Here is a 13,382-nt window from a genome sequence, read left to right on the forward strand (position 1 = left end):
TTGGCCTCCCAAAATGCTAGGATTACAGGCCTGAACCACCGCGCCTGGCTTTCAAGGACATTCTTTAACCAAAAGAAAGCTGGGGACTAAATCCAAGTGGAGAAGGCGCGTTACCCGCCTCATTATTCCGCTGTGCGAATGCTGGAGTTTTAATTACACACTTGCTTTTTCTGGAGAAGAAGTCCAAAGATCATATTTTTCAAAGTATCAACTTGTTTTCCATTAGACAGTTGTTGCAACAAGTTCTTTCAGCGACATGTTATGTCTTTAGGAAGGGGTGCTTCAGATGGCGCGCACTAGCACAATTTTGTGGCTTTTAATTACTATTTTGTTCTTTTCGGGGGTTTCAGAGGCTGGCGCCTGGGCGTGATTAGACCGTCTACCGGACCCGCCGCAACCTCGAACATTGCCCACCAGGTGGCGCCACAAAGCAGGCGCTGCCGCGTGACCTTCGGACTTGGAGTCCCGCAAGGCGTGCGTCCGTCACCGCCCAGCCAAGGTTCCCAACAACTAGGATATACATAGACATGTAGAGGAAGTCGCCACTTCTTATTTAAAAAAAAAAAACAATAGAAGAAGAAATTGCAATGATAGGGCAGAACAGAGTAGTAAAGTGCAAAACTGTAAAATAGGGTTAAATTAAATGTATGAGACAAAAATTTTCTATCCATTGTAATTTAGTAAGACGTGATAAACCTAGTACCTATATTTGATAAATCTGTAATCTCACCTACGTACTATCCCATTTCTTCTTTCTTAAAAATATCGAATTATGAGTTAGAATGAACTTTGAAGGCCATCTGGTCAACCTTTCCACCCTAAGGAGGAAGTCTTAGGGATCGCTTTGCGAGTGTTAATTACCCATCAAATATACATAATTACTCAGCCTCGGTTTGTCAGGAAAGTACAAGGGAAAGTGGTTCCAAATATATTATTAGCAATAATACCTTTGCGTTTATATTGCCTTTCTTTCCAGCAACAAGGGGGAAACTTTTACATATTATCTAATTAATTGTCCTAATATCCCTGTGGATTGGTTAGGAAGCGAATATTATACGTGGTTTATGGATAATTTAAATCCATTGACTACGTCAAGTGCCAAGTGGCTGCCAAGAGTAAGCGCCAGACACTTCGAGGAAAATCGGAGATAGAGCTGGCCGGGCTCTCGGCACCGATTTATTTTGATTAATGTGTTTGAAAACTGACCTTGGCCATGTAAGTACGAATCACTGGAATTGGCACTTCCACACAGAATAGGATGGGGACCGCGCTTCTTCCTCTGAGGCAAAACGCCAGTCTGTCTTGACGACTTCTGTCTTCCCGCGGCGCGCTACCCGACTCCCCCCACCACCTCGGGCCCTCGCCTAGCTGCTGGCTTTCGGCGGCCGGCAGTGTGCACTCCACTGTGCGCTCGCGGCGGCCGCAGCAGCGCAGCGCCAGCCATGTGACACCCGGCCCCCCGGCCGGGCGTTCCCGGGGGCCTGGAGGCCCGCGGCCCGTTGCTTCTGATTGGCTGTTGCTAGGTGACGTGGCCTGTGCTCACGTGACAAGTGTTAAATGCCCACCCTGCAGGAGCCCGCCTGGCAGACAATTGTAAAGCCGCTCCGGGCGGCTCACCTGCTCCCGCCTCCCGGAGCCCCGACCCGGCCTCACCACATCTGCCCCCTCCACTGCCCGCCCCCCCGCCCGAGCCGCGCTGGGCAAGGAGCCGAGCGGGCCACGAGGCCGAGAGAGGATGTGGCCCGCGGCAGCTGCCCGGAGCAGTGCACGGTGATCGCCTCCCTCGGAGGAGGAGGAGGCGCCTAGAAGGTTGCCTCATTTCTTGTTTTTCCCCCCACCCGCGTAATTACATTGGCTGCTGGAGGGGACCGGGAGAGACGGAGGAGGCACCTCGCTTCCCCCGTGCGCCCGCCACCCCTGCTCTTTCCTGTCCCGGGCCAGGATGACTGGAGTCTTTGACAGTCTAGTGGCTGATATGCACTCGACCCAGATCACGGCCTCCAACACATACCACCAGCACCCGCAGCCCCCGAGCGGTGGCGGCGCGGGCCCGGGCAGCAGCAACAGCAACAGCAGCAGCCTCCACAAGCCCCAGGAGTCGCCCACCCTTCCGGTGTCCACAGCTACCGACAGCAGCTACTACACCAACCAGCAGCACCCGGCGGGTGGCGGCGGTGGGGGTTCGCCCTACGCGCACATGGGCTCCTACCAGTACCATGCCAGCGGCCTCAACAACGTCCCTTACTCTGCGAAGAGCAGCTACGACCTGGGCTATTCCGCCGCGTACACCTCCTACGCGCCCTATGGGACCAGTTCATCCCCGGCCAACAACGAGCCTGGTATGCATAACACCGGAGCCAGGGGTATCAAATCGGTCTAGTTACTGGGATGGATGGGTAAACATATTTGGGGAGAGGGGCCGATCCGAAGCCCTGGATTTTCACACTGCCTGCTCACCACCTGCTCTTGCCCTCTACCCTCCCCAAACTCCAGTCTGCCGCGAGTCACCGGTTACATCCCTCAGCGCTCAGCTGGTGAGAGCTGGTGGCCTCCTGGGCCGGGTGGGAGCGCGGTGTATGCCTCTTGGTAACTGCATTTCCACGCCACCTGCTTCTTTTTCTCGGGTGTGCGCCTGTCTTCCCCTTTCCTGGAGGGTTCAGCTCCCGGCGGTGATGGCGCTAGTCCGCGCGCTGCAAAGTTGAGCCTGTAAGCCTCACATCTCAGGGAACCCGCTTCTTGGCTCAGGCCCAGTCCCCTGCAGGGCCCTCCAGGCGGGCGGGAACTCTAGGACCCATAAGCTGCTGCTCCTCATGATTCCGTTTCGTTGCAGAGAAGGAGGACCTTGAGCCTGAAATCCGGATAGTGAACGGGAAGCCAAAGAAAGTCCGGAAACCCCGCACCATCTACTCCAGTTTCCAGCTGGCAGCTCTTCAGCGGCGTTTCCAAAAGACTCAATACCTGGCATTGCCCGAGAGAGCCGAGCTGGCGGCGTCTCTGGGCCTCACCCAGACTCAGGTGGGGCTCTCTCGCACAGCAGGCGAGGAGGGCGCTGGCCTGGAATGGCCGCGAAACAGGCGGGTTCAGGACAATGTTTTTAAGAATATATTTTATGTAGCTTTAAGGATTTCCAGGCCCGCGTCTCAGGAGTCCTAAACTTCTAGGCTGACAGCTGAAAACTTCTAAGGGGCCGTCGCGTGGGAGGGAAGGAAGGACCCGGGTGGGCAGAAATCCTGTACTTCTCGCTTCTGATTAAGCGGGTGACATAACTGGCCCTCTGACCCACCTCCCGCCATCACCATCACCACAGTGCGCATACATCAGCAGTCTTAGCCTTTTGGGGATTACCTCCCAGTGGATCAGGCACCGCAGAGCCTCCGAGGCGGCCACACGTGATCCGCTTACCCCGCCAGAGTGCTCTGTGCGCTCGGGGCCCACCTCTAGCTGGAGGTCTTTCTCAGCGACCTCCCCTCTCCTGCCCCGTGCCCAGGTTCCTCCACTAATGCTCGGGTCTTATTTCCACAAAGGTCAAAATCTGGTTCCAGAACCGCCGGTCCAAGTTCAAGAAGATGTGGAAAAGCGGTGAGATACCCTCGGAGCAGCACCCTGGGGCCAGCTCTTCGCCACCTTGTGCTTCGCCGCCAGTCTCGGCACCCGCCTCCTGGGACTTCGGTGCGCCGCAGCGGATGGCGGGCGGCGGCGGTCCCGGCAGCGGTGGCAGCGGCGCGGGCAGCTCGGGCTCCAGCCCGAGCAGCGCGGCCTCGGCTTTTCTGGGCAATTACCCTTGGTACCACCAGGCCTCGGGCTCCGCCTCACACCTGCAGGCCACAGCGCCGCTGCTGCACCCCAGCCAGACCCCGCAGCCACACCACCACCACCACCACCACCACCACGGCGGCGGGGGCACCCCGGTGAGCGCGGGGACGATTTTCTAACCCCAGGGAGAACACGCCAGAGACTGAGAGAGCAGAGAACAGTTACCCTCAGAGCTCGCCCCCGAAGGTCCCTCCTTCTGGCCCGCTGTCGCCACCCACTCCTCCCGGAGGTTGCGACCTGTGATGGCCCGCCCCAGGCTCCACTCCCTCGTGCAGCCACTGAGCGGCCGGGACCTGGGAGGCGTCTCCTCGCCCGGTGGGCTCCTCTCGGGAGAACCGGACAGCGGCGTAACGAAGGCCTCCTCCCCACGGCCGCATTTCCGACCTGAGCCCGCCTCGGACTTGCCTCCTCTCTCCTCTCCGCCGGACAAGCTGCTCCGGCGCCTTCCTCGCCCCGGGCCAAGAGCAGGGTCCCAGAGAGGGAAGCCTCCCCCGCCCGTGAGCCTTCCCGGCGTTCTGAGGCTCCTTTCTCCTCGCCCGCCCTGGGGCTCAGCTCTAGTCCGCTTCGGTTATTGACCTCCGGGGTCCTGCGTGCCCGCCCTCCCCCACGTGCCCCCTTGACCCGGGCGGCCCCGCCGCTCTTTTCTGCCAGGCTCTTCCCAGCCCTCTGAGCCCCATCCCCTCCCCCAGCTGAGCGCTCCTCCAGGCGCACTCCGTTAGCTCTCTCCTTATCCATCACCAGTGGAGTTTTTTTATTTTTATTTTTTTAAAAGTTTAGGTGCCTTTGCGGATGACCTCATTTTGATGTTGAAAAAATGATTTTTTAATATGTGAACACTGCAAAAAAATGCGTTTAAATTATCTTTTTTAAAACCTATTCAGGATTATTAGCCTGGACTTGGACACAGTTTGTAAATAAAGGTGTCTGTGCAGATTTTCCCACTGATTTATTTGTATAAGAATACTCATCTTTTCAGGCTTTTTTGTAAACCCCCAGTTGTGAAAACTGCGGTTTAGCAGTGACCTCAGCAATCCCTCCGTTTTATTTTTCCCTTTGAAAAAAAATTCTGTTAAATTAAGCTACTGATTTGGATTTGTTATATCTTATCCTAAAGTCTTTGTTGTTGAAATGAAAGGTATTTTGGGGTTATTTATTATGAAAACAACGTGCTCTTAATGTTGATTTTACAATATGAAGAGATTATTTAAATAAATTATTGTTTTCTTTGGATGTGTGCGCCTTTTCCTTGGTCCAAGGTTCGATCGGTCGTGTGGTCAGAGCTTGAGCCGCTGCCCAGGCGGGGAAGCCTGTCAGCCGAGAGCGACATTGACATCTTCCGGAGGTGCGGCGAGGCGAAGACAGGCTCGCTGGCGCGGGACCGAAGCGGACGGTTCACGCTCCGCCCGCGCCCGAATCCTCGCGCGGGGTTTGCCAGCCGGCGGCGCGGTGACTCACTCAGCGCCGGGCGGCTCCAGCCTCCGCCCGCTCGGCCCTTCTGGCGCCGGCGCCACCGCCCCGCGCCTCAGCCCTCTTGGCCGCCCCCGCGTCCGCCTTGCTGGCCAGGCCCTGCATCCGAGCTGCCGCGGGGGACTTGCTGTTCCAGGCCTGAGCTCAGCTGCAGCCTGGGGGTCAGACCCCTACATTGGATCTCCCCTCCGTTTGCCCCGCGGCCCTTTGGGAGCTGGCTGAACCGAGAAGTCTGTGAGTCACCCTGGGGAGGAACGGTTGGCTGCTCTGGAATGCAGGGCGACCCCAACGCACAGGGCTGCGCTAGCACACACACAATCACACACTGATGCACACTCTCACAGTCCCATCTATACTGTTCACATTCTCTGATACACACACAGTCACACTCTTGGCCTCGTTCTCACACACAGGCATATACACGATGACACACACTAGAACACCCTCACCATCACACGCTCATAATCACAGTCTTACACTCACAACACTGACGTACAAATTCATACACATGCACGTACACGCTCATGTATACACAAACAGAAACTGACACCCATTGGGATGAGAGTGACATCTTTTCCATCTCACACTCTTGGAGGGGAAAGGTCCACATATCATGCAGTTCTCTTTCTACCTTGGGCCCCACACAACCAGCGTCCAGCTTTGGAAGTGACCCTACCTTACGGCATTCTCTGCAAAGGCCAGGAGTTGGTTAATGCAGGTTTGAACTATTAATAAAAGTCCCTTTCCTTGAAAGCTCTGGGGCCTAGAGTTGGAAGCTCCCTGGCTTCAATCACTGACTGTGTGACCTTGGGCAACCCACTTAACCTCTCTGTGTTACAGCTTGCAGATCTATAGGATAGGAGAAATAACAGCTAAGGCTTAGAGTTGTGAACATATAATGATGTAACAGTGCCTGGTATGTGATAAGCACTCAATACATTTTAATTAGAATTTAGTATTAACTGTTGTATACAGTACCCCCAAACAGAGAGGCTTTACTTTTGCCTGTGATTGTAAAACCTGGAGTTACCCAGATGCCTTTCCAACTTCACCTTGTGTGGAAGAGCAGCATCCTGGGGCTGGGGGAGCTCTGGCCGCTTGGGGAGGGGTAGGAGAGGGGGTTGAACCCCAGCCATCCCCTCTGAAAGTACTCTCCTTTGCTGGAGAGGATGTTGGGCACAGGCTATAGAGCCCTGCTTACATGGTCCGGGCCTCCTCCCCTCTAGGATGGTCATTCAGGCCATCCATATTGTTGTGTGTCTTCAACTCATCTCCCAAAAATAGACATGGGGCAGAGGTGACTTTCTGGCCTCAGTGGCATCATCCTGAGAGGAATCCTGACTTTTCTGGCCAGACTGTTTTCGGGTGTCCTCTGAGTCTGGTTTACAACAGAGTGCTACCCAGGGAATTGGGGTGCCGGGAGCGGCAACGAAGGCTACACAATCCAGTGTCCTTTTGCGTTGTTTTCCCAGGCTAGGGGGGCCTGGGCTGAACGAAGCCTGTTGACCCGCGTTTCTGGTTTTCCCTAAGCAACCACTGTCTGGCAGACCCCCATCCGTTTCCACCCACCCCCACCCCAGCTCCAAATTCTGTGGGTTTTCTGAGTGCCAGTAGCTGGTGCCAGCCTTCCTCCTGCGGTTGACTGTACCCTCCCCTCCTTCGCGCGCACTCCCCTCCCCCCTCCCGAAACCAGCAGGGAGAGACGGGCAGTAAATTGGCTGGTGTCGAGGATCTGCAGCAGACAAGATGATTAAGAGGCCTACGCCGGAGCGCCCGGGGCAGGGAATGTCAGACCAAGTTGGAATCACGCAACAGGCCTTGGCATGAGCCGAGCCTGGGAGTCGGGAGGGCGGGCGGCCCCAGCTCCGGGGTGGGCCGAGGCCCCACAGACTTGCCGGAGTCACCGAACCTGGCACCCAGCGGCGGCGGGGTCGGGCCGGGCCACGGTGCGCCTTTCCCCGGGGAGCCGGCGAAGCCGAGGGCAGGAGGGTGCAGGGGCCAGGCGAAGGGGGCGTTTCCACAGACAAGGAGAAGGGCAAAGAGAAGGAATCCCAAGGACGCACCCGGGTCCCAGAAGTGAGGGGGCGGGGAGGAGGAGGGGTGGGCCAGGGGAGAGACAAAGCCCGGCTCCGGGAGGCGGGGGCCGGCTCCAGCCCCGCCGGGGGCGACGCGCTGGCAAGCCTTTCTCACAGTCTCCCGGCCCGCCCGAGACGCGGAGCCCTGTGATCAGCCCGCCGCCACGCAGACAGGCTCCCCCCGCGCTCGGCTGCGCTCCCCAAAGCGCGAATGAAAAATGGAAATGGGAAGCAGCGATCTCAGCTCCCTACACTGGGAAACCAGCCGCTCTGAGAACACACATAAATCTCCATTGTAATCCCCCTCCATTTGCTTGGGTGAAATATCAGGCCAGAGACAGGATATGACAAGCGCTGGGAAGCAGGGGGAGGGAAGCCGAAGAAAGAGGGGTGCCCGGCCCTCTCCGCTCCACCCTCTGGCAGGGCTCTGCGAACTCCGGCAGAGCGCGGGCACTGAGTTCCAGTGCCAACTGCGGGCCGCCGGGCGCTCCTGCGTCCTCCTCCCCTTCAATCCCGCTCTCCCCCAACCCCGCGCGCTCTCGGCCCACAGCTACCTCGCCCCAAGTGCGCAGCTCGGCTGGGCGCAGACCCCCCTCCGGCTGCCCCGAATTCCCGGCGGCGGCCCCGCGGCTCCGGGACCGACTGGGGAGGGCAGAAAAGAGAGGGAATGGATCCCAGGCCTAATCAGCCCTGCTGCAATGTGTCCCCCGGCCTTCTTTTAGGATCACTTGTGAAAATTGTGAATATCCATACTGTGTAACGATTTCCGACATTGGTGGGGCGAATTTTGGGGAAGTATCAGATTTGGTGGGGGCGGAGGGAGCGCAGGAAGACTGGAACTTTGTTTACAAACAGTTCTGGGATAGAAGACCGGGCGGGGTAGGGGGCAGAGAGAGCCGCTCAAATCCGAAGTAGCCAAATGGTCCTGGTCCCCTCCGCTGATAGGAGTCCCACCCTGGTCCCCTCTGTTGTTAGGAGTCCCACCCACCAAATAGAAGGATGTTGGGGAGCAAAAAGCCTCCTTGCCTTTCAAAAAGTCGTTCTCACAGCCAGTAAAACCCAAGCACAAGCCCCCTACTCCCGGCGCTCCCAGCACTTGCTCAAAAGTCACAAGCCTGCTCCTTTTCCTACAGGGAACAGCGACCACCAGTGGCTTTAACCTGTTTAGGGTCAGAGACTCCTTTGAGAATAAAGCTACAAATCCTCTCCTCCTAAAATACAGACAGGTCCCTTCGAATTAAACTTTGGGGTTCGGAGTCCTAGAAGAGGTTAGGTGTGGCGCTATCCCGGGAGCCCAGTTACACCAAGTCCCTCTTGGCGCTAAGGGACCTAGGTTTTGCGGAGACTGGCGACTTCTCGCAGGGTCGTGACACCCAAAGCAGCCCCAGGGAACCCAACCCCCCGGACCCTCGGCCGATCGTTCCTCCCCACCCGAGATCTGCCGGGCGAGCGGCGGCACCCCACACTCCCCCCACACACACCGCTGCGGGGAGGATGCCGAGGCCCCACATCCCTCCGAATCCCTCCCCACGGCGGGAGTTCCCCTCGCGGGGACGAGTTTGGCAGCGATTGCCACATTACAAGATATTACATTCCGCCCTGGGGCCTGGGGCCGGGCGGGTTGGGGGAGACTATGTTTCCTGAAAAGAAAGAGCAGGTACGTCTTGGAGTAGCAGCTGCTCGGCGCCTCCACCTAAGAACGCAGATACAGTCTCCAGACAGACCTTTCTTCCCGGGGTCACCCCGGCTCCGGCTTCCCACTCATCCTCCGGAGCCACAGAGCAAACGCTGCACAGTGTCTTAGCAGCTTGGGGGCTGCACGGAAGCGCTCCGGGATTCTCCAGAGGCCACTTTGGGGGTCCCCAGTTGAGTCGAGTCCCGCGCTAGGAGTTGGGGGCAGAGGGTTAGGTGCGGAATGGGGTAAGACGAAGAGTGGGTCCACCAGACGGGCCCAGGCTGCTGGGTAGAGGACTACAAGTTCGGTGAAGGAGAGGCGAGAGGGAGGGAAGGACTGGAAGTGGAGTGCGCTGGGGTGACCCCAGGGGGCCGACTACGGCCCGCAGCGAGCAAACATGGCGGGCTTGCCACACTCCCGCCCATCCTCCCTATTTGGGTCCAGAAGTCTCGGACACCCAGAGGTGAAATCGTCACTCCTGGAACAATGGGGACCTCTGGCCAGAGAGCCCAACCGAGTCCGCGCTGCTCCAAGCGGCCGCGCTCCCGTCGGCTTCTCACGCCGAGCGCCACCCGGCTCCCCCGCCTTAGGGGCAGCCCCCGCCCCGCCCCCTCCTCCGCGGTCCTGGCCTCGGCTTCTTAAAGTCGCAGGGTGTCTCGGTGCCCGAGAGAAGCGCCGCCCAAACGGGGAGTTAATGGGTTTGTTTGTTTGTTTTTTGGTGGGGGGACGCTATCTCCCCGCCGTAGAGACAAAAGAAGAGCCTAGGCAGTCTCAGGGTGGGCCGCGCGGACCCTCAGGTCCTTCCCTCCTCGTCCCACCTCCCCAAAGCCTCCAAATAGCAGGCTCGTATTCGCCTGCACTGGGCGGCCGCTGGCCCTCTCTCCTGAGGTGACCACCGCTGGCACCAACACCTCGTTTAGCCAGCTCTCCCCCACACCCGGCCACCCGCCCCACGGGCCTGGCCTGCCCCTTCCAGGGCCCTGCCCCAATGCACAGAGAAGCGGGTTAGCAAGAATCCGGGAATGGGGCCGAAGGAAGGAGGTGGGAGAACTGAAAAGAAAGAGAAAGGAGGAAGTGGCGGGCGGGGGGATCCGGTTCAGTCACTTTTTCTTTCTCAGTTGCTGCTGTTTAGGATGGGGGGCCCAGGACCTCTGGGGCATCCAAGCGGGGAGAGCAGGCGCGCTGCGAATGGGATTCTCTCCTCGACACGTTCACGGGGAGGACAGTGAAAATTTGCCCTGGGTGGCCAATTTCTTCATTTGCCCCTATTAAAAGAAAAAGCCCAAGAAATTCAATTAAAGCCACCCTGGCCAAGGCGCTATTTGAGGCATGAATGTCTCCCCTAAAGCTGCAGCAATCATGTGGCATTAGACACTTCCGGAATCCTATAGCCAACCTGAAAAATCCCAGACCCCCTTTTTCCCTAATTTTTGCTCTGATCTGTAATTTTATCCACATTTGCACTAGTTTGAGCATTCTGGCTCTCCCATCTGAAAGCCTGCAATTACTATATAATTCTTCGCAATTTCAGATGTCCTAATATGGACTGTAATTTTTGCGCAAGACAATTTCCTGCTATTTCAAGCATCAACATTGTCAAAGTTGTATGTACATAATAAATGGGAATATCAATGCATAGTTTTTAGCATAACATCTTGACTCCTCGATAATTATATCCGTTCGGAGCCTACGCAGAATTAGCCTGAATTGCATGGTAACTGCTGCTGCTTTAAAATTTTTAAAAATTACTCATAATTTTCCCAAAGATTACCAAGATCTCGAGTGCACAATGTCATCAGCGTAATGAAGAGTAAACATTTATGCTAATAATCTGCAATTTTTTTCATCAGCTATAAAGACAGAGGCTATATAGCCGAAAATTTCAGTCCTATTCTGCAAGCGCAGCGCTGCAAAAAGCCTGCGGCGCTCGGAGGCGCCTGGTCCTGGGGACCTCTTTCCACTCTTTACTCTCAGGATAGGAGGATGGGGCTGGGGGAATTCTTTTTGGATTTCTGGTTTTGTTTTGCTGTGGTTTGGTCGATTTTGTGTTTTTCTATTTTTCGTTTTTTTCCCTTTTTTCTTTTTTTACCTTTTCTTTCCCGTTATTCTCCCAGCCAAAAGCTGCCTTCGACCCTTTTGATTTGATGTAGCAAAGAGTGTGTGTCCAGATTATCTGAAATTGACACTGAAGAAGGTAAGGGTGGAAACCGGTTTCATTTTTCAGAGGGTTGGAAGGCTGCGCTGCGCCCGCCGCTGCGGCTCCCGCTCCGGGAGTAGGAGGGTGGGGGAGTGATTATGTATGCACCAGCTAATTCTTCCATCAAAACTTCTTGTCAGCGATGTCAGGATTATTTTTTTTCCTTTTTATAAAAACACTTGATGTTTCGGGAAGTGTTAATCCCCGAAGATTGGGGGATGAGGGAGGGGGTAGGGAAGCGGTGGGTGGGGGTGACATGTTTCTCGAGCCTGGGGAAGGCACCCTTTAGAGACGTTTGCCAGTTTACAATGGAGTTGGGGTTTGTCGTGGAGCTAGGGACCAGAGGAGGATTTCTTTAAGGCAAGGGAGGGAGGGACCCTTGCCCTCTGTATTGCATTTGATGGAGGTTCCTATGGCCAAGTGGGATGAAGAGCAGAAAAGTTTGCTTTAGCCTATGATTTCAAGGGTGTTTAACCCAGGCGGTGGAATGACAAAAACCAGAGAATTCTGAAATCAGTTTACAAAAGATACAGAAAGAAAGAGATGGAGACCAGGTAAAGATTTAAAGCTGGGAAACTTCTTTCCTCCCAATTTTCCTTGATCTAGTATCTCAGATCCTACTCCAGCACCCAGATCTACATTTTGCCTTTGGGCAAAAGAAATTGACAATTTCTTCAAGGGAGAGATTCAGTTAGTTTCTACATCAACTGACTCTCTAAGAATAAATTCATGCTTCTGTGCATATAGATGCAGGGGATTTTAAAAGTTTTTGTGGCCCTAAAAACTAGTACAGAATTAGGAAGACTGAAGAGCCATCCATCCCAGCCCAGGTGCAGATTCACAGCAGAAATAAAAATAAAAGAAAATGATCAGTGAGAGAAAGCTGTGAACTATAAATAGGTTTGCAGTATTACATTTTAAAAATCTTGCCTAGGTTTAGGATCTGAGTTCTTCCCCAATTAGACTACCACTCACAGGGCTACTTAGCCTCTTCAGGCTTGTGAAAGCCAAGACCAGTGAGAAAGGGGCTGTTTCTTCTGTCCCCACCCCTACCCCTACTCCCACCCCCACCCCCTTTTAGAGCTAGTGTGTGTGAGAGAAGATATTAAAGGGGTATCTGTTGTTTGGCAATTTTGCTAAGTCTGTCTTCATTACTTTGCTGCTGTGCATTTGCTAATTTGGAGGCCTGGCCATTGACAAGCTTGCTCCATACACCTGCAAGCAATTTGCCGGCTCCGGTACCGGAGAATTGCAGAGATGGCAGCTCGCACCTATTTGATTTTTTTTTCCCTTTTCTCAATGCACAGCAAATTTGGCTTTCAGTGCGTTATCTCTTTTGTTAATGCAAAAAGATTCCCTGGGCGAAAAAATTGCTCATAATTACCAGAGAGATGGGGAAACTGCATTAGAATAAATAAACCTGAAATTACTGTAATTATGTTGTGTTTGATGGGCCCGGCTTGTAATCAAGAAGAGAATACAGTGAAATGATGCTGACCCTCTTGGGTTTGCAGCTGTACGCGCACTTTGGGGTCTTTTTTTGCAGAAAAGAGTCATTTTGATAATCATTAAGCTGTGTGTAACCTATTTCAGAAGTGTTTTAAAATGAGGTTCACATTTTTTGAACAAGGGGAAAAAATCCCAAAATTGCATTTTGCCATTACAGACTCATACATAAGGAAAGGTTGTGTTTTCTAAGTGACAATTGTTAAGACATAATATTCGAAATCAGTATTTAATCTTTATAATGAGGTATTGTTTAAATATAACCACCTTTAGATTATTCATAGTTTAATTAATATACTCATTATGAAAATCTTTGAATCAGATATTTGATGAACTACTTGTCAGTAACAAGGCAGCATTAATTAGGCCTATATTGAGATTAACATTTTTTAAAAGTACAACCGCTTATAATTATAATAGAGCCTAACTAAAGACCGCCTTCGTTGAGCTAAAACTAATAATTTCTCTATTTGAACTGTTAGCAAGAGATTATTAAATTAGTATAAGCTAATATCTCAAAGTATTAAAATCTGCTTGACCAAACAGATTTCGCCTGTGGCTTGAGGCACTGCGCCCTAGCTGTAGTCTGGGGGACCCGAATCAGTTGCGTGATTCTCCCACAAGCAAAGTCACATCTCCCAGGGGAATC

The 13,382-nt window shown here is 54.1% G+C and overlaps 1 protein-coding gene across 1 annotated transcript; it reads left to right on the forward strand.

Moving 5' to 3' along the window:
- Window positions 1–1,585: 1,585 nt before the first annotated feature.
- On the forward strand, window positions 1,586–4,747 carry DLX2 (distal-less homeobox 2). Its single transcript, XM_045558793.1, has 3 exons — window positions 1,586–2,339; window positions 2,831–3,015; window positions 3,525–4,747. The coding sequence occupies exons 1-3, from the start codon at window positions 1,943–1,945 to the stop codon at window positions 3,930–3,932; spliced, it is 990 nt and encodes a 329-aa protein (XP_045414749.1). The 5' UTR covers window positions 1,586–1,942; the 3' UTR covers window positions 3,933–4,747.
- Window positions 4,748–13,382: the final 8,635 nt, after the last annotated feature.

The sequence above is a fragment of the Lemur catta genome, chromosome 8, assembly GCF_020740605.2.
Source record: "Lemur catta isolate mLemCat1 chromosome 8, mLemCat1.pri, whole genome shotgun sequence".
NCBI lineage: Eukaryota > Metazoa > Chordata > Mammalia > Primates > Lemuridae > Lemur > Lemur catta.